Here is a 23284-nt window from a genome sequence, read left to right as displayed (position 1 = left end):
TCCTCCTCTTCCACTACTTACTTAAAACTGTCAAGATATAGTTTTACCAAAAAAAGTTTATTTCTTAGCCAAAATATCAGTTTCCGTTTAACCTTGTCCTCGAAGAAATAAAATCACAGATACATAATGAAAGTATTTGAGCTTCCCCCTGACATAGGCCAACTAAGCCATAGGGTACAGACATCAAGGGCATCCTTATGTGATTCAGACCCCTGAGGCCAAAGAGCCCTGAGTGGGAACCCCAGGAGGAAGCATAACAGTAGCAGAGCCCTGGATTCCTTATTGTGATTGGGAAGTGAGCCAGGAAGTGTTAGAGTTCACATTTCATCCGCATGCAACACAGTTCTGATGTGCCTGCTGGGGCCTGCCCTCCCTCCCACCTTCTCAAGCAGTGTCCTTGTTGAGCTGTTTGCACCCTTGACCCCAGGTGGCCCCTCCAGTCTGGACTCTACCACTGCGTTTTCAGGATTCTCTGTGATGTCCCTGTGAGTCAGGATGTTTCTGGAAATCACTGCAGAGTGAAGAAAAAGGGCAGTAGAATAATGCTCCCTCCTTTGGTTAGGGATCCTAGACAGGACAGGGCCTCCCTCCCACTTCTTGACTACCCAGAAAACAGAGTTCCTTCTTGCCCTTGCCTCTCACCTCCATGAGGCTGGTAATCCTCAGGCCCGGCTTCTGGCAGGCCCTGAAAGGGACTGAAGCTGGGCATGATGATGAGAGCCAAGGAGAAAAGAAGGATCTGGGAAGAAGCAAGAGGACACTTGGGCTATGGGAACCATCAAGGAATGGAGCAGAGGGCAGAGTGACTAGGGGGCAGTTGGGATTATCAAAAATGGGATAATAGGTCCAGCTAGGAAGTGAGGAGCATATGGATGGAAATGTGGCAGAAGGTGGAGGAGGTGAGGGGGGAGATGGGAAATAGACCAATGGTACCAGAACACAAGTGCTAGTCTGGGCAGCTTTGTTGGAGGTTTGAACAATAAGCATCTGCAGCTGGCGGAGCTGAGTCACCAGGGAGCTGGGAAACAAGGAATGAGGAGTTAGATCTCTTGGGAACCAGGGCCTAAGAATGTGTGCAGCACACTTCCCCCAGCACGCAGACTGTTTTCACTCACATGTTGTGCCTCTCTAGCTCCTGGACTTTTTTCTGTAGTTCCTGGTTCTGTGCAGCACAGGCAGCCACCCTCGGGAGGGCAGAAAGGTAGGATAAGGCTCGGTAATCAGGTGCATCCCTGACCTCACCAGCCTTGGTAAGGACAGGGGCCCAGACTTGAAGCAAAGAAAGGTGAGTCCAAACATACCTGCTCTCTAGGCCATCAATGTACTCCTTTTTCCGCCGCCGGCTATCCTGAGCTGACTGCTTATTACGGATTTTTCTTCTGACTTTCTTGAGAACCCTCTCCTCTGCCTGGAGGCCCAGGGTGTGTCAGTCCTGGGCCCTCAGCCTCCCCCAACTCCTCAACTTTGTCCTTCTCTCCTGGCTCCTCAGAGGCCTTGATAGGGCCGCAGTATTTGGGATACCCTTTGGGGAAGCATGTTACCTTGGTGAGGGGCAGGTGAGAGGGTAGGGAAATGCCGCCAGCTGTCCTGAGCTGACTGCTTGTCACAGATTTTCCTTCTGACCTTCTTGAGAGCCCTCTCTGCCTGGAGGCCCAGGGTGTGTCAGTCCTGGACCCTCAGCCTCCCCCAACTCCTCAACTTTGCCCTGCTCTCCTGGCTCCTCAGAGGCCTTGATAGGGCCACAGTATTGGGATACCCTTTGGGGAAGCGTGTTACCTTGGTGAGGGGTAGGTGAGAGGGTAGGGAAACCCCTTCCTGTCCCAGCAGCCGCTTCTCCTCTTCTGTCAGGAACAATGTTTGACAGGGCAGCTGCTGGGGCATGAGAGAAGATGAGAATGGAGAGAGGGTCATCCCATTCTCAAGACTGTTCCCCTTGCATGCCTCCTGGGGAGTGTTTCCTGTTTGCGCTGAGGAGTAACAAACCATGAAATGAGGGGCAGGGACCTTAATTCAGACAGACTCTCAGTTAAGCCACAGGGACTTCCTGAGGCTGACTAGGGAAAGAGGAGGTGGTTTTGTCGTATTTATTGTCCACAGACTTAGGCCCTTGGCAGTCTGACCAGGCTAGGGAGGACCTATTCTGATGCACGTTTCTGCAACCTTAGGATATCTGGAGAGGATGTGGAGTAACTCACTAAGGTAGAGTCTCTTTAACCTTACAGCAGACAAATGATTCATCTTCAGCCATTAACTTCAATTTGGCAGTGTTACTGTGGCCTTTCAGCCACAAGGAGATCCCTGGGGTGGTGGCTCGTTCTCCCCTCAAGTCTGAGCCCTACCTCTCAGACTGAAGTTCTGTTCCCTCTCAAAGAATGCCCCAAAGGCAACCAGACTGAACAGAGTATGTGGGGAGGGTAGATGGTATCTGGTTAATGTGAGCCCATCAACTGAGTAGCTTACTTTTCTAAGTAATACTCCTTTTTGAAAGATTTATACTTCAATCTGTGACTCAAGAGGAAATTGTTTTTTTCCTTCTGATGATCTTTGACTTTTTTAGCTAAACCACTCTACCTCTGATTTTTTCTGATGTTCCCTTTTTGCTTCTGATACTGTTTGGTGCTATATTAGAGGGGTGTCCCTTCCAATCCACATAATCAAAATCTCTGAAAATGAAGCCTAGAGGGTATTTATTTATTATTTTCTTGGCTGTGCCATGTAGCTTGCAGCATCTTAGTTCCCAACCAGTGATCGATTCCATACCCCCTGCAGTGGAACCCCTGAGTCCTAACCACTGGATTGCCAGGGAATTCCCCTAGTAGATTTATTTTAAAAACAATACCAGGGCTTCCCTGGTGGCTCAGTGGTAAAGAATCTGCCTGCCAATGCAGGAGACATGGGTTCAGTGTCCCATCTGGGAAGAGCCCATATGCCCTCGAGCCCTGTATCCCACAAGAGAAACTATCACAATGAGAAACCTGCTCACCACAACTGGAGAGTAGCCCTCACTCCTCACAACTAGAGAAAAGCCTGCACAGCAGTGAAGACCTAACACAGCCAAAAATTAAAAAAAAAAATAAAACAGGACTTCCCTGGCAATCCACTACAAATGCCCTAGTGTTTTTGATGCACATACAAGTTTCAGGCTTTTTAAGATTCCTCAGCCCAAGATTCTAAGATGCTTGGCTTGGCTTCTGGTCTCAGCTTCAATTACAGATTTGCAGGGAGGCTAGAACTTACTCCCTGCCTTTTTCATACAAGGAGTTCTTTTCAGGATAAAGGGAGGAACAGTGACCTGGGCAAGGCCCCTCTTCATCTTCACTGCAAGGAACCAGTCCAGCTCCCCTTGGGAAGCTTTGTGACGTGTCACACCCCTATGCTGTAACTATGGGGAACTACTGGAACTATTGTTCCAGTAAAACTGTAATTGCAGTTGCTTCTACACCCTGTCGGAGAAGGCAATGGCAAGCCACTCCAGTACTATTGCCTAGAAAATCCCATGGATGGAGGAGCCTAGTAGGCTGCAGTCCGTGGGGTCGCTAAGGGTCGGACTCGACAGCGACTTCACTTTCACTTTTCACTTTCACACATTGGAGAAGGAAATGGCAACCCACTCCAGTGTTCTTGCCTGGAGAATCCCAGGGACGGGGGAGTCTGGTGGGCTTCCATCTATGGGGTCACACAGAGCTGGACTCGACTGACGTGACTTAGCAGCAGCAGCAGCTACACCCTGTGCCCAGTAATCAGTTGGATTCCCAGGCGGCCTATCCCATTTCCATGTCCTGACTGAAGGCTGAGACAATGGCCCTAACTGAGCAGACAATGCACGCAGGACCAGGCTTTCTCCTGAGCCCTATCCTTGGATTCCCTCACCCCACCCTCTCCTTAACCAAAACATTACCCCCTTAACGTCAAAGGCTTCTGTCTCTCTTGTCCATTCCTGCTCTTATAGTTACTCACATCTCTCTGGCATTCAGGCCCAATGCCTCAAAAACTCGGGCAAAGACAGTGTTCAGCATCAGTTTTCCCCTCCCTCAACCCCTTTTCCCTACTTCTGTATATCAGAGAGTACTGAATCCAGTTGACTCCCCAAGACTTACCAGGGCTGCAGGAGTCACTGAGTTTACAGTAGCTGCTGTGGGCAGGATGTGAGCATCAGGAGGCAGCTCAGGGACCACGCAGGCATCAGGCACCGTAAATGGTGGGCTCCACTGATCTGAGGGAGACATAAGTGGCTGGGAGAAAGGATGTGGATGCCCACAGGCTCTGGGTAGTGGCATAGGTTGGGGAAACCCCCTTAACTCCAGGGTTAGGACTGGACCTGGAGGGCCAGTGTCCCCTTCCCACAAAGAACACTGACCTAGTTGGATGGAGATGAGCCCTACAGCTGGCCCGGCTTCCCCCTGCATCCTCTCCAGGGTCCCTGCCTCATAGACAACCTCATAGAGGGCAGGGGAACTGGGTGGCTTGGGGGCAGGGGGACTGTCTGGATGGCCAGGATCCTCAGAGATTCCACTGTCACTGCCAGGAGATGCTTCTGAGCAGTAAACTTGATTGGGGTCAATGAAAAGTTTCAGGAAATCTTCAGGCTCGCTCTCTTGAAGACCCTATAGTAGAAGAGGGTATGAATGTGTATAGGGAAGAATTCTGGAAGTCCTATCTAATGTCAAAACTCGATCAGTTTCAGTCCCTTCTGTCCTTGGACATGAGGGTAGTTACAGCTCATGTCTATTTTAGGGGCTCTGTCTTCAGACCTCTAAGTGGAAACTGAAGCCTCTTGCACTTCTTACCATAAGAGTTGTCTGAACCCATACCCATTCCCATTCATCACACTCACACAGCCATGGCCCCCACTGCACTCCCAGCCTTGCAGCCCCTGTTCCTGTAGCCTAGTCACTGGACCCTCTGAAGGTGGACCATGGAGTCCCAGCTCCAGGAAAGATCCTGTTGAGAACACATCTTCAGGAGGTTCCAGACAAATGTCCAGCAGGTCGGGGCTTCTGAAATCCATGGTTCTGCTGGGAGGCATGGGGGAGGGGGGCAGTTGCAGAAGGAGAACACGGTCTCTCTCCCTCCCCCACCCCACAGTTTCTGAGCTCCTCTCTCGATTCCATTATAGCCCTTTCTCCCCTGTGCAGCCCCCTCAAATGTCACCCCAGTGATCCCGCCTTCGGCCTTATCTCTCTGGTTCAGACCAACAGGCACCCCCCTGGGTATTACCTGTTTTGAAGAGCTCCAGCCCTGCCAAGCCAGCCTAGCTCGTTGATGGCCCCAAACAGTACACCTTTTCTTTCTTCCAGGATCTCGCATCCTGGACCTGCCTAGCCAAACCCCGCCCCCAGCCTTACACTACAGAAGTGGGTTGTACCCAGCCAAGAGCCACGATAGAGGAGCAATATCTGGAGCAGGGATTATCTTAATCCCTGAGCGTCCACAAACCGGATTTAAGACATCAGCCTGGCCCCTTCTGTCTCAGTTTCTCCTAGTGACAGCAGATCTTCCTGAGGGTTTGATGGCTCCTCAGGGAAGGCTAGAGATGGCTGTGAATGGAGCACAGGACGCTTGGTGCCTGTTCTCTAGCCGTCAATTTTATAGACGGGAGACTACGGTGGGGCTGAAAACAGGAGAGAAGTGTCCATAGGACTGCCAAAGACTGACAGAGGCATCCCCTCCCCCGCTCCATGGCGCTCTTCCCCCAGTTGAGTCTGACTGGAAGCTAAAGAGTGGCTGTGCCTTGAGACCATGGGATTACCGTCTGGAGGCAGGTTCCGCTGTAACTGGTGGGAATTGACTGTCAGAGAGAGGGGGAGAGAGGCCAGTGCAGCCAGAGCATTTATTTGTCTGGCAGGGATTTGGTTCCGCGGCATGAGAAGGAGGGTAAGAGCCAGGAGACTTACAGTAGGGAAGGGGGCGGGGTGAGGGGAAGTTCCGGGAATGTGGGCAGAGGCTTGGTTTGGTTTCACTTGACACGTGACTTCGAATCTAGGCCGGGAGTAAATAACCAGACAGCGCTTTGACTTTGGAAAGTCGAGCAATCGTGGCTTTTCCAAATCCATAATCCATGCATTATGCTGTTGATAAAGAACAGCAGTTATGTATACATACTCACAGGTTAACTAATGGAGAGACAAGGGTCTAGAAAACTGCAAAAGGTTAAAATACTCGGATTTGGTTTGGGAGTTTGACTTATTTTTTGCATATAGTTTCCAGTAATATTATGCAGTATGTGTTCTGCATTTGTATAATTTACAATTTTACCAAAGAGGAGACAGATAACATGACACAAATGTAATAATACCAAAAGTCAGGACATTTTGCCTTCATCTAGAGACTGATGACCCAGGAATTCACTTTGAATAAAATAATGGGGACTTCCCTCGCAGTCCAGTGGTTGAGACTTCCTGCTCCCAACGCAGGCAGTGCAGGTTCAGTCCCTGGTTGGGAAGCTACTATCCAACATGCATTTGGGCATGGCCAAAAAAAAATTATTTTTTAAATGGAGCTATACTGATTAGGTATGATTTTCATCTGCCTCCCAACAGTACTTCAGGTAAAGAAGAGTTCAGTGAATAAAGCACACAAACTTGGGGCATATATCTGGAGAAAACCATAATTTGAAAAAGATACATGCACCCAAATGTTCATTGCAGCAATATTTACTACAGCCAAGACATGGAAGCAATCTAAATACCCATCTACAGAGGAAAGGATAAAGGAGATGTACATATATACAATGGAAATATTACTTGGCCATGAAAAGGAAAATTAATGCCATTTGCAGGAATGTGGATGACCTTTGAGGTTGTCATACTGAGTGAAGTGAGTCAAATACAAATATCATATAATATCACTCATATATGGAATCTAAAAAAAAAGGTACAAATGAACTTATCTACAAAACAAATAGAGTTACAGATGTAGAAAACAAATTCACCATTTCTAGGGTGTAAGGGAGGGGGAGGAGTAAATTGGAAGATTGGGGTTGACACATATATACTACTCTGTATAAAATAGATAACTGGAACTTCCCTGGTGGTCCAGTAGTTAAGACTCTGCTTTTCAATGAAGAGGGCACAGGTTTGCTCCATGGTCAGGGAACTAAGATCCCACATGCCTCAAGGTATGGCCAAAAAGTAAATAATAATTAAAGAAATAGATAACTAATCAGGACCTACTGTATAGCACAGGGAAATCTACTCAATGCTCTGTAGTGGCCTATATGGGGGAAAAAATCTAAAAAAGAGTGGATATATGTATAATTGACTTTTTTGCTGTACACCTGAAACAAAGACAACACTGCAAATCAACTGTACTCCAATAAAAATTTTAAATCATAATTTAAAAATAAAAATAAAGCACAAAAACTTAGGATGTGGATTCAGAATTCAAATGGGTATTCTTCCTGTGAAAATTTAAATAGGTTGAAGGTAAAGAGAAGAATAGGATCTAATCGTTATTGAGTAACTGATATATGGTTAGGCATTCTCATGTTACCCATATAATTCTCATAGCAATTCACAGCTGGCAGAGGGAAGTTAAACGATTTTCTCAAGATTACTCTTGTTGACTAAAAAAAATTGCTTTACCTAAAAGCTCAGAATTATGTTTTATTTGGTGGTCTTTCTGAGGCCTTCAGGCCTGGGAGGCAGCCTCTCAGATAGCTCTGAGGGACAACTCCAAAAAGATAAGGGAGGAATCAGGATACATAGTTTTTGCAACAAAGACCAGGTATTCAGAACATCAGAAGATTACTATTAATTAAAGAAAACCAGATATCTAAAGTTAATGAATTTAGCACTTCTCTATGTATGGAAAGACATTAACAGTTTGCGCTCATTGAAATCATTACTTTGATTTGCACCTTAGCTATCTGGGGCCACTATCCTGTTCTTTCCCATCTTGAGTCCCCTCACAGGTTACTTTTTGGAGGTGGCTGCAGTGACTAAGGACTTGACAGCCAGCAGTCCTCCGGCAGCCCATTCCTCTCCATTTTGAGTTCCCTCTGGGCTCACCACGCAGCTGTAGTGGCTTGATGGCTTCAACATCCTTTGTTTACTCATGGCAAGCGACGTTTTTCATTTATACTTTGTAAGTAGCTGAACCAAGATTTGAATGACTTGGTTCATTCAAGGAACAGGAAAGAGGCTGATGCAGCTGGAGGGAGAAAAGATAGATCCAGGTGAGATTGGAGAGAATCCTGGCCAGCTGCCCTGAGGTATGGTGAGAATAAGCTGGGGTGTGTGGAGAGAAGCTCCTCACCAAGTGGGGTTTCAGCAACCCCTGAGAGGGGTCCCACCACTTTACCCACTTGAACAGGCAGAAGGCTGCACACAAGTCAGCTCCCACCATTGGTACTTCAAGAGACACTCTCACTTTGCTAGCCCTCTCTTTCAATTCTTGTCTTTTTTTCTTCCTTGTGGGTGCTAGCAAGGGAAATCAAGCACGGAAGTCAGTCTGAGGAATGGAATGCTTTCCCTTTGGCGCCCTGGTGCCCAGAAGGGGATCTTGGAATCTTCTAAAAGAGATAAGAAGACTTTGGCCCAAGACCAGGAAAGCATCCTCAGAGATGTGGGAGGCGGAAGACTTGGGAATGCAGGAGTGGGGTATGGAGCATCATCTTTGCCCGCGGAGAAGCATCTAGCTTTCTCTTTTAGAATCTTCAAAGGATCGAAGCCTTTGTAGACCAGTCAGGTCCGCGGGTCTGACCAAGGCTCTCAGATCCTAGATGCTCTCTGAATTCCTTTCCCTTGCTCGGCCCCCAACCCGCAGCTCCGCACTCTCCGAGATCGTCCACGCCTCCGCCGGACTCTGGCTGCCGACCTCTGATTGCTCCTAGCTCACGTCACTCCCATCCTGGCCCCGCCCTCTAGGCGCTGTCATTGGTCACTGGGGGGCCGGTACGCGGTGGACGCGGTGGGAGGGGGAAACGAAGGGGAGGGGGCGGGAATTCCCGACTCGAGGCCGGAACCGAGCGGATGCCTTGTAGAGAGACCCTCCAGAGGTGAGTGCTGGCTCCCAGAAAGCGGGATCGGGGTCGGCCACCCAGATCTCCCCGAGCCTACGAGCCGGAGTCCCAGCTCTCGCATTCTTCTTCAGCTTCCCGGCACTGTAGTGGCCTCAGACCCCGCCTCCCAGAGCCCGGACTTACAGACACCGCCCTCAGTTGTTGGGTCAGCCTGTTCCGGGACCCCGGACTCCTAGGGCCCCTCTTTGGTCTTCTGTCCCGACATCCCAGCCCGTGGCTGCAATAGTCGCTCTCTGCTTTCAGAGGGATGGCGCTGGGGAAACGGGAGCGGGAAAGCACCCCAACTCGCCCTGTTCAGGTGGTCCACGAAGCTATCTGTGACATATCTTCTTGAACCCCTTTCGCTTCATCCATTCCTTCCTGGAGGGGGCGGCTGGCATCTACTTTGCTTAAAGGAGCCCAGCTCCCTAGTTTTCTGGGCGTCTCATGTGAAAGAGTAATGAGGAATTCACACAGCCCCCGTACCTCAGTTTCCCCCTTGCTAGGTCCGTGAATAAGTCACTTGAAAGGGATAAAATAGGGGAAAGAGGAATAGCCTAAGGTCAGGAGTGGATGAGTCACACTGGGATAGGGAAGGTCAGAAAGTGGCTGGGATGAGGGAGCTGCATTCTGCGGGCCATCGTTCCCTTTTCTTTGATCCCATCCATATTTCCCTTGTGACCACTTCCCCACTCACTCTGTCTTCCTAGGTCTGAGAGTCATTGGAGCTACCACAGCCACCATGGGGCCCTGGGGAGAGCCAGAGCTCCTGGTGTGGCGCCCGGAGGCAGCCGCCTCAGAGGCCCCAGTGCCCATGGGACTGGAGGTGAAGTTGGGGGCCCTGGTGCTGTTGCTGGTGCTCACTCTCATCTGCAGTCTAGTACCCGTCTGTGTGCTGCGGCGGCCGGGAGCTAACCCTGAAGCCTCAGGTAAGCCTCTCCTTTCCCCTGTTCCATGGATGCTTGGCTTAGGGAGGGCCCTGGGGTTAAGGAAGTGGACCTAAGAGGGGACAGCAAGAGTGACGTTTGCTTTGATTGGGTAGTGGGGCCTAAAGGGGGTTCATTTACTCATTCCTCTGTGTGTTCCACTCCTGCCCAGCCTCCCGCCAAAAAGCCCTGAGCCTTGTAAGCTGCTTTGCGGGAGGTGTCTTTCTGGCCACATGTCTCTTGGACCTGCTGCCTGACTACCTGGGTGCTATAGATGAGGCCCTGGAGGCCCTGCATGTGACGGTGAGCCCTGGCCATCTACATGTGACCCTGTGTGTGTGGGTATTCAGTCACATACCTCCAGGAGAGCTGGTTTGTATGGATCTGTTCATGTGTCACTCTATGACTGTACGAAGACTCTTGGCCTGTGACCCCATGAGCTGTGATTTTTAGTCACAGAGCAGCACAACGCTGTGGGTTCTTATGCTCTCAGTCCTTACGTGACCTCTGTGTACCCTTTGAGACAGTGTGAGGAACCTTATTACCAGGTGCATGATCTACTTTGTGGGTGTCTCTAGTTCCAACCTCCAGGAAGATAATAGCACTCCAAGAATCATCTTTACCCTCTCAGCACTTTCCTGAAGGGTTGGAGATAGAGGTCCCTTACAGGCCTGGGATGGGTAGGAGGCAGTTTCCAGGGACCTGGTGTTCCTATAGCCCAAGGAAGAAGGATATGGGGAAGATCATGTCCAAGGTACAGAACAGTCTTATTGGAAAAACTGAGACAGTTGGAGGAACTGAGGAAGTAACACTGTAGCCGTTTATGTCTGTGACCGAGTGACCTGTGTCCCTGTGTGACTGTGTGCAGGCCTGATTGTCCCTGTGACAGCATGTGGCTTAGTGTGTGAGCACTTGGGAAAGAAGGCCAGTGTGTGGCCTACATGTCACACTTTCCTACATCGGTGACTTTCAACTGGGGGTGATTTTGCCACTTCTCCAATCCACCCCCCTACCCCCCAGGAAACATTCAGTAATGAAATGTTTTTGGTTGTCCCAACTCAGGGAGGGAGGGCTTGCCTTGCTACTAGCATCTCATGAGTATAGGCTAGGGATGCTGCTAAACATCCAACAGGGCACAGGACAGCCCTCTACAACAAAGAACTGTCCGATCCAAAATATTAACAGTACCAAAATTGAGAAACCATGGTTTCCATGTAACACTGGGAGTGACACCATAATCTGTCCGGCTGTGTGTCATTCTCAGTCTATGGCCCCAAATGACTCTGTAGTTTTGCATAACTGAGAGTCGCTCTGTGTCTGTGCAGGACCCCAGGCTGTGTAACTGGGACTAAACCCTGCATCTGACTCTTCCTCTCCCTTCTTGGCTTGTCTCCTGAACTCCATGCTGTCCCCTCTGCCCACAGCTCCAGTTCCCTCTCCAAGAGTTCATCCTGGCCATGGGCTTCTTCCTGGTCCTGGTGATGGAGCAGATCACTCTGGCTTACAAGGAACAGTCGGGACCACCACCTCGAGAGGAGACGAGGGCTCTGCTGGGAACAGTGAATGGGGGGCCGCAGTACTGGCATGATGGACTGGGGCTCCCACAGGCAGGCGGAGCCTCATCGGCTCCCTCAGCCCTGCGTGCCTGTGTGTTGGTCTTCTCGTTGGCCCTGCATTCAGTGTTTGAAGGGCTGGCAGTGGGGCTGCAGCGAGACCGGGCTCGGGCCATGGAGTTGTGTCTGGCTTTGCTGCTCCATAAGGGTATCCTAGCTGTCAGCTTGTCCCTGCGGCTGCTGCAGAGCCACCTGCGAGCACAGGTGGTGGCTGGCTGTGGGATCCTCTTCTCATGCATGACACCCCTGGGCATTGGACTGGGTATAGCTCTGGCAGAGTCAGCTGGGCCACTGCACCAACTTGCCCAGTCTGTGCTGGAGGGCATGGCGGCTGGTACCTTTCTCTATATCACCTTCCTGGAAATCCTGCCCCAGGAGTTGGCCACTTCTGAGCAGAGAATCCTCAAGGTCATTCTGCTTCTAGCAGGCTTTGCCCTGCTCACTGGCCTGCTCTTTATCCAAATCTAGAAAGCTCCAAGACAGGCAGGGAAGGTTGGGTATCATGTGCCCTTGACCTTCCTCCCCCTCTCCCAGCGTGTGGGGAAAAGGAAGGAGTGGGGAAGGAAGGTATTGAGGGCCAAAAAGTTCTCTGGGAGATAGGCTTGGAGCCTTTGAGACTCTTTATCCAGTGAGAGGAAATTGGGCAGACAAGAGTCTGACCCCCAGGCCCAAGGGACAAAAGATGGTCAAGTCACTAGAGATATGAGCAAGGGACATTAGTATTGGGGCAGACAGTGAGTGCTAGTATCAGGGGTCAGACACTACACATAGGGACAAGCGGATACTTGTAAGCCTGGAGATGAGCACCCAACTGCTGTGGGGGTATAGAGGCATCGAGAAGGCATAGGCTGAGCTGGCAGTCCTATTGGTTCTAGCCCATTTCAGCCCTCTTTCACTTGGAGTGGTCTCCTCCTACTTTTCTTAGCTCCTACTTTCATATCTGTCTTCCTCTTCCCTTCTCCCAGGGGACTAGTGCCAAATGGCCTCTTCCTGCCAGTTTTGGTACCTCCTCTGGCTTCTCCAGTCCTGCTCACTACTCTATTTTTAAAGTGCCAAATAAATCTCCTCCCTCTTTCTCAAAGCACAAGTGAAGGTGCTGAGCCCTGGCCAGCACATCAGTGGAAGGGGTCTGCTTGCTCCTTGTTTTGGTCCCAGATGGTGAGCTGTGGTAGAAATGTTTGCTGAGCTGGGGATGGGGGCACGTTGGCAGAGTTACCATCCCCCACTACTGTGCTGCACCCTAGGAGTACTGAACATGCACACGGTGCCCCAAGCCTAGATGATAAACACTGAGCTGCCAAAACTTTTTTTTATACCAGAGGATCCCAAGGGGGAAGGGGAAGGCTCACCCCCAGGGTTATTTTCGGGGGAGGGAGGGCTATGCATAGGGCCATATTCTCTAGAATCTATTTTACTAACTGACCTGTTTTGGGAAATGTTATCCAAATAAAACAAGTTTCTGTACATCTGTTCGGTATCCGATTCATTTGTCTTGGGAAAGGGCTGGCTGCGCACGTGGGGAATCTCAGAGAGTCTGAGTTTCAGATGTTTAGAGCTGTTTTAATATGCCTGTCTTCATTCAGGCCCCTCTAGTCCCTTTCCCAGCAAATGACCAAATTTTTCCTCTTGTCTCTTCCTGCTTCCCTCCCTGTCTCCACCCCTTCCTTTTCCTCCCCTTTTCCTTTACTCTCTTTAAACCCTCGCCCTTCACATTTGTAGGCTCTGGACCGATATAGAACTACTTTTCCCAGTTTACCCCACGCAGGGAGGAACCTAGAGAGAGGAGCAAAATCCCCGGGTCCGGAGTCAACAGGGCTGCTGGGAAATGGTGTCCGTTTCCTCTCTCGTATTGCGTGACTTGGGCTGTTAAAGAGTCACGTAAACAAACTCCAATTCCCGGCGGTCCCCGCGCGCAGCAGGTCAGGGCTAGGCTGGGGCCGGGTTCGCGGTGCTCGCTGAGGCGGCGGCGGCGGCTACGGCTGGAAGAGCCGGGCCGGGGCCCGCGGCGGAGGCCGTGGCTTGTACTGGGAAGGTGGCGGGGAGGGACGGGGGAGGAAGATGGCGACGTCGGGAGCGAACGGGCCCGGTTCGGCCACGGCCTCAGCTTCCAATCCGCGTAAGTTTAGTGAGAAGATCGCGCTGCAGAAGCAGCGTCAGGCCGAGGAGACGGCGGCCTTCGAGGAGGTGATGATGGACATCGGCTCCACCCGGGTGAGGGGCCGCGCCGGGAGGCGGGAGCCAAGCAGAGCTGTCCCAGAGCGGGGAGCCGAGAGGCGGGGCGGGGGCGGGAGCCGTAGCGAAAGAGGCGGAACGCGGCAGGGGCAGCGGGCGCCGCCGTCTGGGAGGCGCGGGTGGAGGGTCCGGTGGCAGGAAGAAGATTTTGCGGGAGGAGGTAAAAACTCCTGAGAGGTTGGGGGGTTTGGGAACGCGGAGTAAGTGAGGCAGGAGTGGACACAGAGAGGAGATGCGCCGCGAAACCCTGCGGAGTTAGGAGGTGGGTGGTGCTTGTGCATCTCTGATTGAGTTCTCTCAGGGACTCTGCATCTTCGATATTGGGTTATGGGGCGGGGGGGGGTGGCCTGCTTGGCCTAGTCTGCCTTCTCTAAATTGGTGATCTCCTCTTATCTGGTCCCTCTGCCTTGTTGTGCTACTCCCGGCACTTAGTATCTCCGGGAAAGGGCCCCAGGAGTGGTTTGAACTGGGTATAGTGGGGCAGGAAGTCCCCTCCTGCGTCCCGTCCCTTTGCTTCCTTTTTCAAATACTTCTTGTGGTTTCCTGACTTGAATGAAGGTGAGGTCCATTGCTCACAGACTGGTGCTTGGTATTTTGCCCTGGCCACCTTGGAGGAGAGATATAGGGTTTTGGATCTCGAAAGTGGGTAGGTAACCAGTAAGCTATCAGTTATGTGGAACCGATGCTTTGCTGAACTTTCTAGGGAGATGGCCGTTGGTTAGTTATGGGGTGCTTGGAGGGTCTTCTATGGGGAGGAAATATTCGTTCCTACGCAGTTCCGGAAAGAAGGCATCCTGGCAGAATTGCTTCTGAAGCTATCTACCCACACCCCCACCCACCCCCATCTTGGTGTCTTGCTTCCCAGGGCTGGATGTCAGGGAGAAGTGGGGTGGGAGTTTGCCCAGCTGGTATGCAGTCCTAATTTAGGGACACATTATTCTCAAAACAGCAGGTGAGGATATTGCAGTGATCCCTCCTGGCCGGGAGTTAGAAGGAATGTAAAGCGTGATGGATGGCCGAACATGAATACCAGATTTCAAAGTTCTTTCTGCTGGTCTGACTGCCTTTGATTGAATCTGTGTGTGACTGGGACGCTGGTTGTATTTGTGTGTCTCCTTTTCCTCTGTTAGTCTTTTTTGTGCTTTTTTGAGTCTCTAGAGACCATGTGTCCTAGTTTTGGGGAGTCAGAGAAAGTTAGATGGAGAAGTAAATTGCGTGTGTGTGCACAGAATCCCCTCTAACTGCTGCGAGAATCATGCTCTTAACTGTCGACTGCTCCCCTTTAGGAGCTTTTGATCCAGGTGGAGCAGAGACAAGAAGGTGGGCAAGACGCTGACCTCCAGCTGACAGCCTGAGGCTGTGCCCTCTGGACTGTGACTCCAGCGGAGGAATGGTGGGATCTAGGGCTAGTATGTACAAACAGAAGTTCAGAAGCTGGGCCTTCTTGCTTTGTGGTGCTTCAGTCTGTCAAAAGGTCCCTTCAGCTCACCTTACCCCTGTTGGGTAACTTCTCTTCTGCACATAAAAAACCTAGGGCATACATGGTTTGTGCCTAAAACTGGAGACTAGAGACCTGGAGTTCAGCCTGTTATCTGGCCAGCTGGGAGGTCTCATCTGAGGCAGATATGGCCTGTGGGACTGATACTACTGAGAAGCTGGGGTTATCATATATATGAGTAGCGGTCTTAAAGTGGACTAAAGGTCGGTATAGTGCCCACTGCACTCACTGGACTGACCTCTTAGGACAGAGAGTCAATTTTGATGTTGGGCTATGCACAACAGCATGAGCCATGGAAGCTCTTAGAATTTACCACTGATCAGCTGCCTTGGGTCTCCCTGTTTGGCTGGTGGCAGCAGCTGAACCTCAGAAGTAGATGCTCACCTCTCACAGAGGGACATGAGATCTTTAGGAAGACTAAAACCATGCCAGGCTGAGGGTTGTGGTGTCTTACTCCAGTGCCAGACACATCTCTCCAGAGTGGGGATGAGGCCAAGGAGATAGCTCTAGGCCAGGCTGGAGTAGACTACTGCTTCTCCCCACCACACCCCCATCCTCCAGGCTCCCCTGCCAACTTAGGGGCTTTAGTTCTAGGTAGAAGAATGCTTACCGGTTTCAGCTCTGTTTTTCTGGGTAGAAGAGCCATCATTTAGTTGTTCTATTTTTGGAGGCTCTGTATAGCCTTCCTGAGGCTGGGCAAATGGCAGAGCCCAAAAGCCTGTGCCTACCCTCCAGAGCAAGAAGGAAAGAGACTGACAATCATGGCTCTATGGCATCCACCTGTGACCCTTCCCTTGTCTTTGAATTAGTCCTGTATGCACCTGGAAGGGAAAGCAGAGTTGCCTAATAGTCACCCTGCCCCAGGAATTAACTCATGTGACTAGCCTGGGGGCTCCTGGCAGCCTCTCAGGAACTCTGTTTAGACTGATGCCACCTGGGACAGGCCCTGAGTAGAGTGTTAGGCTCCCCCTGGCAGGGTGATGCCAGGCATGAGTGATAGCATGGATGGGGGCAGCCTACGGAAGAGCTGGGGCAGATTGTTTGTACTGGGTCTCAGTGGATCTTCACCCCAGCGGTGGCTTTTCTTCTGGCAGGTCTCTTGAAAGCATCAGCAGTTGTAACGTGTCCTGGAGACAGGGATGGCAAACGTGGCTAGCAACAGTGCTCAGGACCCTCCCTGACATTCCCATCTGTCCTCCATGTCTCAGTTACAGGCCCAAAAACTGCGGCTGGCATACACAAGGAGCTCCCACTATGGTGGCTCTCTGCCCAACGTGAACCAGATTGGCTGTGGCCTAGCTGAGTTCCAGGTGAGTGGACGCTGGCTTGCGGGGTGTCGGGGGTGAAGAGCAGGCTCTCAGGTAGCTTCCTCCATTGACTCGCCTGTCTCTTTTGGCAGAGCCCCCTCCACTCCCCTCTGGATTCATCTCGGAGTACTCGACATCACGGGCTGGTGGAACGGGTGCAGCGAGATCCCCGAAGAATGGTGTCCCCGCTTCGCCGCTACCCCCGCCACATATCCTTCACCAAGGGGATGCACAGTCTGTGGGGCGGCGGGGTGGGGTTCCTCAGGAGCTCGTGGTGGGAAAAGGGACTTGAGGTGCTGTCCAGTCCCATCTTGCAGAAGCTTCTTTACCCAGTCTCCCTGAAAAGTGACGTTTGGCCCTCTTGTCAGCACTGGCTCCTATGACAGGGAGCTGTCCCTCCTGTGGTTGTGCCCACCACCTCTGGCTACACTGACCTTCTTTCCTTCAGCTTGCTCTTTGCTGCCAGAGGCACGGCTCCCTGACAACTCGTGCTCCAGGGGTTTTGCTTCCCTCCTGCTCACATTTCTGTTTGTGGCTTTCAATCTCAGAGGCCGTCACAACAACCTGTCTCCCCCAAAGGCTGCTTAGACATTCATCTATTTTTTCTGACTCCATTAGGCCCGATTCCCTTTTTTCTCTTCCATTCTTTGCCCTTATTTTTGCCTGTGTAGAGGAGGAGGGAAAAAAAAGGTGTTTGTTTCTTAAAACAACTCATCTGCTGCCTCCACTGTTTTTCTCTTACCTGGTCTCTCTTCCACCCATCCCCTCCTCACTTTTGCCCTTAACTGGTGCTCTTCACATTGACAGCTCTCCCTATAGTCCTGCCTATTTATCTCCTCCCCCGGAATCCAGCTGGCGGAGGTCAGTGTCCAGGGCAGGCAGGATCTCCTGCCCACTCTCTGACTTGTCTCTGGTTGGAGCTGGAGTTGGGTCTGGGCCTGCTCGGCCAGGCTTGCAGCCATACCTCCTCCCACAATGGCAGGGCTGGGAGGGGTGGGGGTAGGTGGAGTAATGGGTCAGAGTCCAGTCTTGGCCATGTTGACACGGGTGGCCAAGCCTCCCTGTCCAGCCAGAGCAGGACCAATGGTAGCTGGGGTGTGTGTGTTGGGGGAAGGGCAGACAGGCAGGGTGGCAGGTGAAAGTGGCTGCCTCCTATCAAGAGTGGGTGCACTCAGACTCTGAACCCCTCCCCTGTCCATCTTATCCCTAATATTCATACCTAGCACATTTGCTGGGCTCTAAGATTCCAATTCAGCTTGTCCTAGCAGGTAGAAGTTGAGGATTTCCAGATCTTAGGTTATTTGTGGAGAGGGTTCACGGATCACAGGTATCCAAAGGATCAGAAAGAAAGAGGCATGATCCTGGGTGCCCAGCCCTCTTGGCTGCCCCACATTTCCCCCCTCCCCCCCAATACCTGTCTTCTGGTCCTGTGAGCCTTCCTCCTCATGACTTTGTTTTTCCACCCCAGGACAATGCCCTGGGGCAATTTCCCTGCAGAGAAGGGGCAGTTGTTTCGACTACCATCTGCACTTAACAGGTGATGGCCCTTGCCTTCTTTAGGCCACATCTCTCCTTATCTGTAGTTTCTGGGGCCCTGTTCCCTCACCCCACCCTGTCCCAGCCCAGCTAGTGTTTTCCCCTACTGAGCAGGGCATGAGGAGCAGAAAGACTGTCATGGTGCCAGCTCATCTCTGTTCCCCTCACAGGACAAGCTCTGACTCTGCCCTTCACACAAGCGTGATGAACCCCAGCCCTCAGGACACTTATCCAGGCCCTGCACCCCCCAGCGTCCTGCCAAGCCGCCGTGGAGGTAAGCGGCCATGTCCCAGGGTAAGGTCAAGCCACGGAACTTTTGTTTGAAGCAGGTAGGCAGGTGGGCACTACAGCCAACTCCACCACACACAGCCACTGCATCCTTTGCAGGTTGTCTGGATGGCGAGATGGACTCCAAAGGTATGTGTTCCTCACCGCATTTGGTATGTGGGGGTACTGAATGCATGAGAATTTCTGGGCTGGTGTTGGGGGCTTTGTTCAGAGCCAGGGAGGGGTCCCCCTCCTGCCTACATCTGATTCCTGTCCTGTCTTACTGCCTTCTCCAACCCTCTCATCACCAGTCTTTCTCTTTCAAGTCCCTGCTATTGAGGAGAACTTGCTAGATGATAAGCACTTGTTGAAACCATGGGATGCTAAGAAGGTAGGCATGGCCCACTGTCCCTCTTCTTTCCACGGAGCAGATCTTCAGGGTTCTCCACTGAGCTCTGTCCTCATCTGCCACCTTCTTCCTTCTCTCCTTAGCTGTCCTCGTCCTCCTCCCGACCTCGGTCCTGTGAAGTCCCTGGAATCAAGTAAGTACTCGGTGAGGTCAGCTGAGGCGGGGAGGGCAGTAAACGGAACCGTGGGGTGCTGGGCTCTGCTCTTTGCTGACCACTGCCCCCATTTACATCTTGTCTTCTCTTTTCCCAGCATTTTCCCGTCTCCTGACCAGCCCGCCACTGTGCCTGTCCTCCCACCTGCCATGAACACGGGAGGCTCCCTACCTGATCTCACCAACCTGCACTTTCCCCCACCGCTGCCCACCCCCCTGGACCCCGAGGAGACAGCCTATCCCAGCCTGAGTGGGGGCAGCAGTACCTCCAATCTGACCCACACCATGACCCACCTGGGCATCAGCGGGGGCCTGGCCCTGGGCCCGGGCTATGATGTGCCAGGTGAGTGGCTGTCCTGGCTGTGTGTCCCTGGGGTGCTGGCTAGCTGGAGGGACAAAGGGGTGGGACGCTCGAGCACCTCGGATTTTCCTGTGACTGCCCACACCCACCCCTCATCTGTCTCCCCCCAGTTTCCCTCACTGCAGTTGTCTGTCAGTGAGAACTGGTAGGTGTGGCTTTGCCTCAGAAGAAGATGGAGAGCAGCCCCCAAGTGGGCAGTGCCAGTCTGATTGTCAGGGACAGAGTAGGGAGGACATCGTGTTGCCACTTTCATAGTCTGGTCACTGCTACCCATTCCGAGCAGAAAGGGGCCCCGTTCCCATCAGTAATGTTGGCATTTCTGGTTTTTTGTCTGTGCCTACAGGACTTCATTCACCTCTCAGCCACCCATCCTTGCAGTCCTCCCTAAGCAACCCTAACCTCCAGGCTTCCCTGAGCAGTCCTCAGCCCCAGCTCCAGGGCTCCCACAGCCACCCCTCACTGCCTGCCTCTTCCTTGGCCCGCCACGCACTGCCCACCGCCTCCCTGGGTCACCCCTCGCTCAGTGCCCCGGCCCTCTCCTCCTCCTCTTCCTCCTCTTCCGCTTCATCGCCGGTGCTGGGGGCCCCCCCTTACCCAGCTTCTGCCCCTGGGGCCTCCCCCCGCCACCGCCGTGTGCCCCTCAGTCCCCTGAGTTTGCCCGCGGGCCCAGCCGACGCCAGAAGGTCCCAACAGCAACTGCCCAAACAGTTTTCGCCAACAATGTCACCCACCTTGTCTTCCATCACTCAGGTATGCGTGGCTGCCTTCCCTCCGCGTCTGTCTCCCCTCCTTCCTCCTCCTGCCAAGTTCCCTCCCTCCAGCCTGCTTTCTTCAGTGCCCCTCCTCCTTCGCTGCTGCTGTTCCCCATCCCCATCCACTCCTCTGTCCTCTGCCAGCCCCATTTGGATCCATCTTTTTCCTCTTGGCTTTAAGAATGCAGACCCTGGGGTTCAGCTTTCTAATTTCAAATCCTGGCCCCACCTCTTAGCAGCGTAGATGTTTGTTTAACCCCTATGAGCCTCAGCATCCTCATCTGTAAAGCCAGGCCAGTGATGTAAGAACCAGAGGCAATCCCAGACGGGAAGTACTCGGCACCATGCCCAGCCCGGTGCACACTCAGCAGATGGTAGCTGTCCTTTCCCTCTTCTCTCTCTTTTTGGTTCCTGTCCTTCTTTTCCTCTCTGTCTTTTTTCTCCTGCCTCCACCCTGCCCCTCTCCCTCTCCCATCTGCCCACCTTCTTTCTTAGATTTCATACAGTTAGAGACTGTCAGGTGACGGATCCCAGTCCCTTCACTTTACAGACGACACTGGGGCCCAGAGGGAAAAACTTGGGACTTTCCCAAGTTTACGCAGCATGTGAGGGAAGAGTTGGGACCAGAACCCGAACTTCTTGGTTGAGGGCCTTTTCCTCGCTGTGAATCCTCTCCGCTCTCCCGGCGCCCCTGCCCTTCCCCTGTTCTCGCTGCTCTTCCCCTTTCGCAACCCTCTGTGCCCGTTTCCGTCCTCCTTTGTTGTTCTTCCCCGGAATGTGTGTTCTGTGTTCCATCTTTGCGCAGGCCCCCTTTTCTGTAGGAAAGGCTAAGGCCAGGCCAGCAAGGGCTCTGCTCTCCTGGAACTTGGAGTGAGCCTGACTTCCCTCCTTTCACCCTGCTTCCTCTCGCAGTCCCTCTGGCCTCTTCAGGGCTTCAGAACAGTTGTCAAGGTCACTGTTGTGTGATCAGTAGCTTTTGAGGTGTCTCACAAGTAGTTGATTACTAATAGTAGAGTACCCAGGTTTAAGAATCGTTGACTCCTGGAGTGGATTCAGAATTATCCTTGTGTTAACCTCATTCAGTCACTTGCATTCTGAGATGCTTTTCTGAGAGTAGTTGCACCCCAGCGATGCCCCATGGAACGCTTTTGGTTTCGTGTTGAGGATGGCTGCAGCTGAAGAGGATGAGAAGCCCTGACAAAGAGTTCGTCTTAAGGGGCACACTGAGGGGTAAGCTTCTCCCTTTTTGCTTGCCTCTCTTCAGGGCGTCCCCCTGGATACCAGTAAGCTGCCCACCGACCAGCGGCTGCCTCCATACCCATACAGCCCCCCAAGTTTGGTTCTGCCCACCCAGCAACCCGCCCCGAAGCCTCTGCAGCAGCCAGGGCTGCCCTCTCAGGCCTGCTCACTGCAGCCCTCAGGGGGTCAGCCCCCAGGCAGGCAGCTGCAGTATGGGACACTGTACCCCCCCAGCCCCAGTGGGCATGGGCAACAGTCTTACCACCGGTCGATGAGTGACTTCAGCCTGGGGAACGTGAGTACCTGGGTCCCTAGCTCAGAAGCAGGGGAGGGGTGGAGGTGGGTCAAAAGAGCCTGAGCGGTGTTGAGGAGGCACTCTGAATTGGAGCCTCTGGGTTGGGGAGAGCCTTCTTTCTTCTCCCTAGGTAACACAGTCCCATCAACTTGGGGCCCCTCTCCCCCTGCATGTGACCCCACTCCTGCCCCTCTGCCGCGGCTCCCTCCAGGCAGCTTGCTCTTTGCTGGCCGCTGCTCTGACCCGTGACTTCTGGCGCGGGCGCTCTGTCCCAGTGGCTGCGGTGCCCTCACCTCCTCTGGGCCCTGCGGTCTCGTCTGTCCCGGTGCTTCTCGCCATCTCCCTCTGTCTCGCTTTTGTTCCCGGGGTGCGGGAGGTGAGGTGGGGTAGAGAGAGGCGTCTGAAGATGATGGGGCAGGGGGTGTGTGTGTGAGCAGTGCTCGGCAAAGCCAGGCAGCAACACCCCGCCCTGAAGCCCACTCCTCACTCCAGGCTTGTCTGTGTCCACAGCTGGAGCAGTTCAACATGGAGAACCCATCGACCAGCCTGGCGCTGGATCCCCCTGGCTTTTCCGAAGGGCCCGGCTTCTTAGGGGGTGAGGGACCAGTGAGTGGCCCCCAGGACCCTCACGCCCTCAACCACCAGAACGTAACCCACTGTTCCCGCCATGGCTCAGGGCCTAACATCATCCTCACAGGTGAGAGGGGTGGACGGTGACTGAGGATGGAAGGAGGGCGGGATACATCGGGTGGCGCAGCGGGAGACCAGGGGAGGGCGGTCTTGGAAGAGTTCATGAGGCGTGGGGGCCTCACTTGTCTCTTCCATCCACACAGGAGACGCCTCCCCAGGCTTCTCCAAGGAGATTGCAGCGGCCCTGGCCGGAGTGCCGGGCTTCGAGGTGTCAGCAGCTGGGCTGGGGCTGGGGCTGGGGCTGGAGGAGGAGCTGCGCATGGAGCCACTGGGCCTGGAGGGGCTCAGCATGCTGAGCGACCCCTGCGCCCTGCTGCCTGACCCGGCTGTGGAGGACTCGTTCCGCAGTGACCGGCTGCAGTGAGGTCACCTCATCGCCACCCCTCTTCTCGGCCCTGTCCCTCGTCCTGTCCCTTTCCTCCCTTCCCCCTGGCCAGTAGAGATGCCACTCTCTGCCCCCAGATCCTCTTTCTGACATGAACGAAGGATCCCAAGAATGAGAAAAGGCAAGGGGTTTTTTCCAGGTGGCCCCTGAATTCCACACAAGGGGGGGGCCTGGGGGAGCTCAAGGGAGGGCCTAAAGCACTTGTAACTTTGAATCGTCTGTCTGGAGGTCAGAGCCTGTTGGAAAGTGGGGGGTAGAGGGGAGCCCCGGAGGCAGGGCTTGTCCGGATGCCTAGGGGTGGGCAGTGCCAGCCCCTCCTCACCACTCTTCCCCTTGCAGTGGAGGAGAGAGCCAGAGTGGATATTATTTTTTATTAAATATATTATATGTTAATAAAAAAATCCTATTGAATCCTTGGTGTGGTTGGCTCCTGTTTGGGATACAGCTGGGGATCAAGGGAGTTCCTGGGGACATGGTCTTTTCGCCTGCTATGCTTTTTTTTTTTTTAATTTGGCTGCGCCAAGTCTTAGTTGCAGCATGTGGGATCTTCATTGCATTCGGGGCATGTGGGATCTAGTTCCCTGATCAGGGATCAAACCTGGGCATTGGGAGCATGGAGT

At 52.9% G+C, this 23284-nt stretch overlaps 3 protein-coding genes across 8 annotated transcripts; 2 read left to right on the top strand and 1 right to left on the bottom strand.

Moving 5' to 3' along the window:
- Positions 1-2: 2 nt before the first annotated feature.
- Positions 3-5739, bottom strand: CREB3L4 (cAMP responsive element binding protein 3 like 4). 5 transcript variants are annotated; one of them, XM_088835791.1, is made up of 10 exons: positions 5218-5734; positions 4835-5015; positions 4358-4604; positions 4098-4213; positions 1777-1872; positions 1302-1408; positions 1116-1184; positions 934-1018; positions 643-739; positions 3-511 (listed from the first exon to the last, which is right to left on the bottom strand). In XM_088835791.1, exons 2-10 carry the CDS (start codon positions 5006-5008, stop codon positions 318-320), a joined length of 1185 nt encoding a protein of 394 aa, XP_088691917.1. In that variant the 5' UTR covers positions 5009-5015; positions 5218-5734; the 3' UTR covers positions 3-317. The 5 variants fall into 5 exon arrangements, with proteins under 5 accessions (XP_088691917.1, XP_055257646.1, XP_055257650.2 ...); XM_055401671.2 differs by having other exon boundaries at positions 1116-1408; positions 5218-5735; XM_055401675.2 differs by lacking the exon at positions 5218-5734 and having other exon boundaries at positions 1777-1869; positions 4835-5026.
- A 3104-nt stretch (positions 5740-8843) lies between these two features.
- Positions 8844-13006, top strand: SLC39A1 (solute carrier family 39 member 1). 2 transcript variants are annotated; one of them, XM_055401676.2, is made up of 4 exons: positions 8844-8998; positions 9712-9930; positions 10100-10230; positions 11352-13006. In XM_055401676.2, exons 2-4 carry the CDS (start codon positions 9744-9746, stop codon positions 12006-12008), a joined length of 975 nt encoding a protein of 324 aa, XP_055257651.1. In that variant the 5' UTR covers positions 8844-8998; positions 9712-9743; the 3' UTR covers positions 12009-13006. The 2 variants fall into 2 exon arrangements, with proteins under 2 accessions (XP_055257651.1, XP_055257652.1); XM_055401677.2 differs by lacking the exon at positions 8844-8998 and adding an exon at positions 9196-9320.
- A 451-nt stretch (positions 13007-13457) lies between these two features.
- Positions 13458-23075, top strand: CRTC2 (CREB regulated transcription coactivator 2). The gene is made up of 14 exons (XM_055401663.2): positions 13458-13751; positions 16479-16580; positions 16670-16788; positions 17379-17438; positions 18046-18114; positions 18284-18387; positions 18501-18530; positions 18707-18771; positions 18873-18922; positions 19041-19285; positions 19647-20053; positions 21320-21589; positions 22100-22286; positions 22423-23075. Exons 1-14 carry the CDS (start codon positions 13599-13601, stop codon positions 22641-22643), a joined length of 2082 nt encoding a protein of 693 aa, XP_055257638.1. The 5' UTR covers positions 13458-13598; the 3' UTR covers positions 22644-23075.
- Positions 23076-23284: the final 209 nt, after the last annotated feature.

Source organism: Moschus berezovskii, chromosome 4 (genome assembly GCF_049115385.1).
Source record: "Moschus berezovskii isolate FMDL1 chromosome 4, NW_MosBer_1.0, whole genome shotgun sequence".
In the NCBI taxonomy this organism is placed as follows: Eukaryota; Metazoa; Chordata; class Mammalia; order Artiodactyla; family Moschidae; genus Moschus; species Moschus berezovskii.
This window is presented reverse-complemented; position numbering and strand designations above follow the sequence as displayed.

What these genes read in the sequence shown, in the direction of transcription:
- SLC39A1 (XM_055401676.2), top strand. Translation starts at nt 9,744, where the DNA reads ATGGGGCCCTGGGGAGAGCCAGAGCTCCTGGTGTGGCGCCCGGAGGCA. An exon ending in AGCTAACCCTGAAGCCTCAG is followed by an intron (nt 9,931 to 10,099) that starts GTAAGCCTCTCC and finishes ACTCCTGCCCAG; the next exon opens with CCTCCCGCCAAAAAGCCCTG. An exon ending in TGGAGGCCCTGCATGTGACG is followed by an intron (nt 10,231 to 11,351) that starts GTGAGCCCTGGC and finishes CTCTGCCCACAG; the next exon opens with CTCCAGTTCCCTCTCCAAGA.
- CRTC2 (XM_055401663.2), top strand. Translation starts at nt 13,599, where the DNA reads ATGGCGACGTCGGGAGCGAACGGGCCCGGTTCGGCCACGGCCTCAGCT. An exon ending in GTGGCCTAGCTGAGTTCCAG is followed by an intron (nt 16,581 to 16,669) that starts GTGAGTGGACGC and finishes CTCTTTTGGCAG; the next exon opens with AGCCCCCTCCACTCCCCTCT. An exon ending in CCTGCCAAGCCGCCGTGGAG is followed by an intron (nt 18,388 to 18,500) that starts GTAAGCGGCCAT and finishes CATCCTTTGCAG; the next exon opens with GTTGTCTGGATGGCGAGATG.
- CREB3L4 (XM_055401666.2), bottom strand. Translation starts at nt 5,008, where the DNA reads ATGGATTTCAGAAGCCCCGACCTGCTGGACATTTGTCTGGAACCTCCT. An exon ending in GCAGTGGGGGCCATGGCTGT is followed by an intron (nt 4,605 to 4,834) that starts GTGAGTGTGATG and finishes CTTCTACTATAG; the next exon opens with GGTCTTCAAGAGAGCGAGCC. An exon ending in CAGTGACTCCTGCAGCCCTG is followed by an intron (nt 1,873 to 4,097) that starts GTAAGTCTTGGG and finishes CTCATGCCCCAG; the next exon opens with CAGCTGCCCTGTCAAACATT.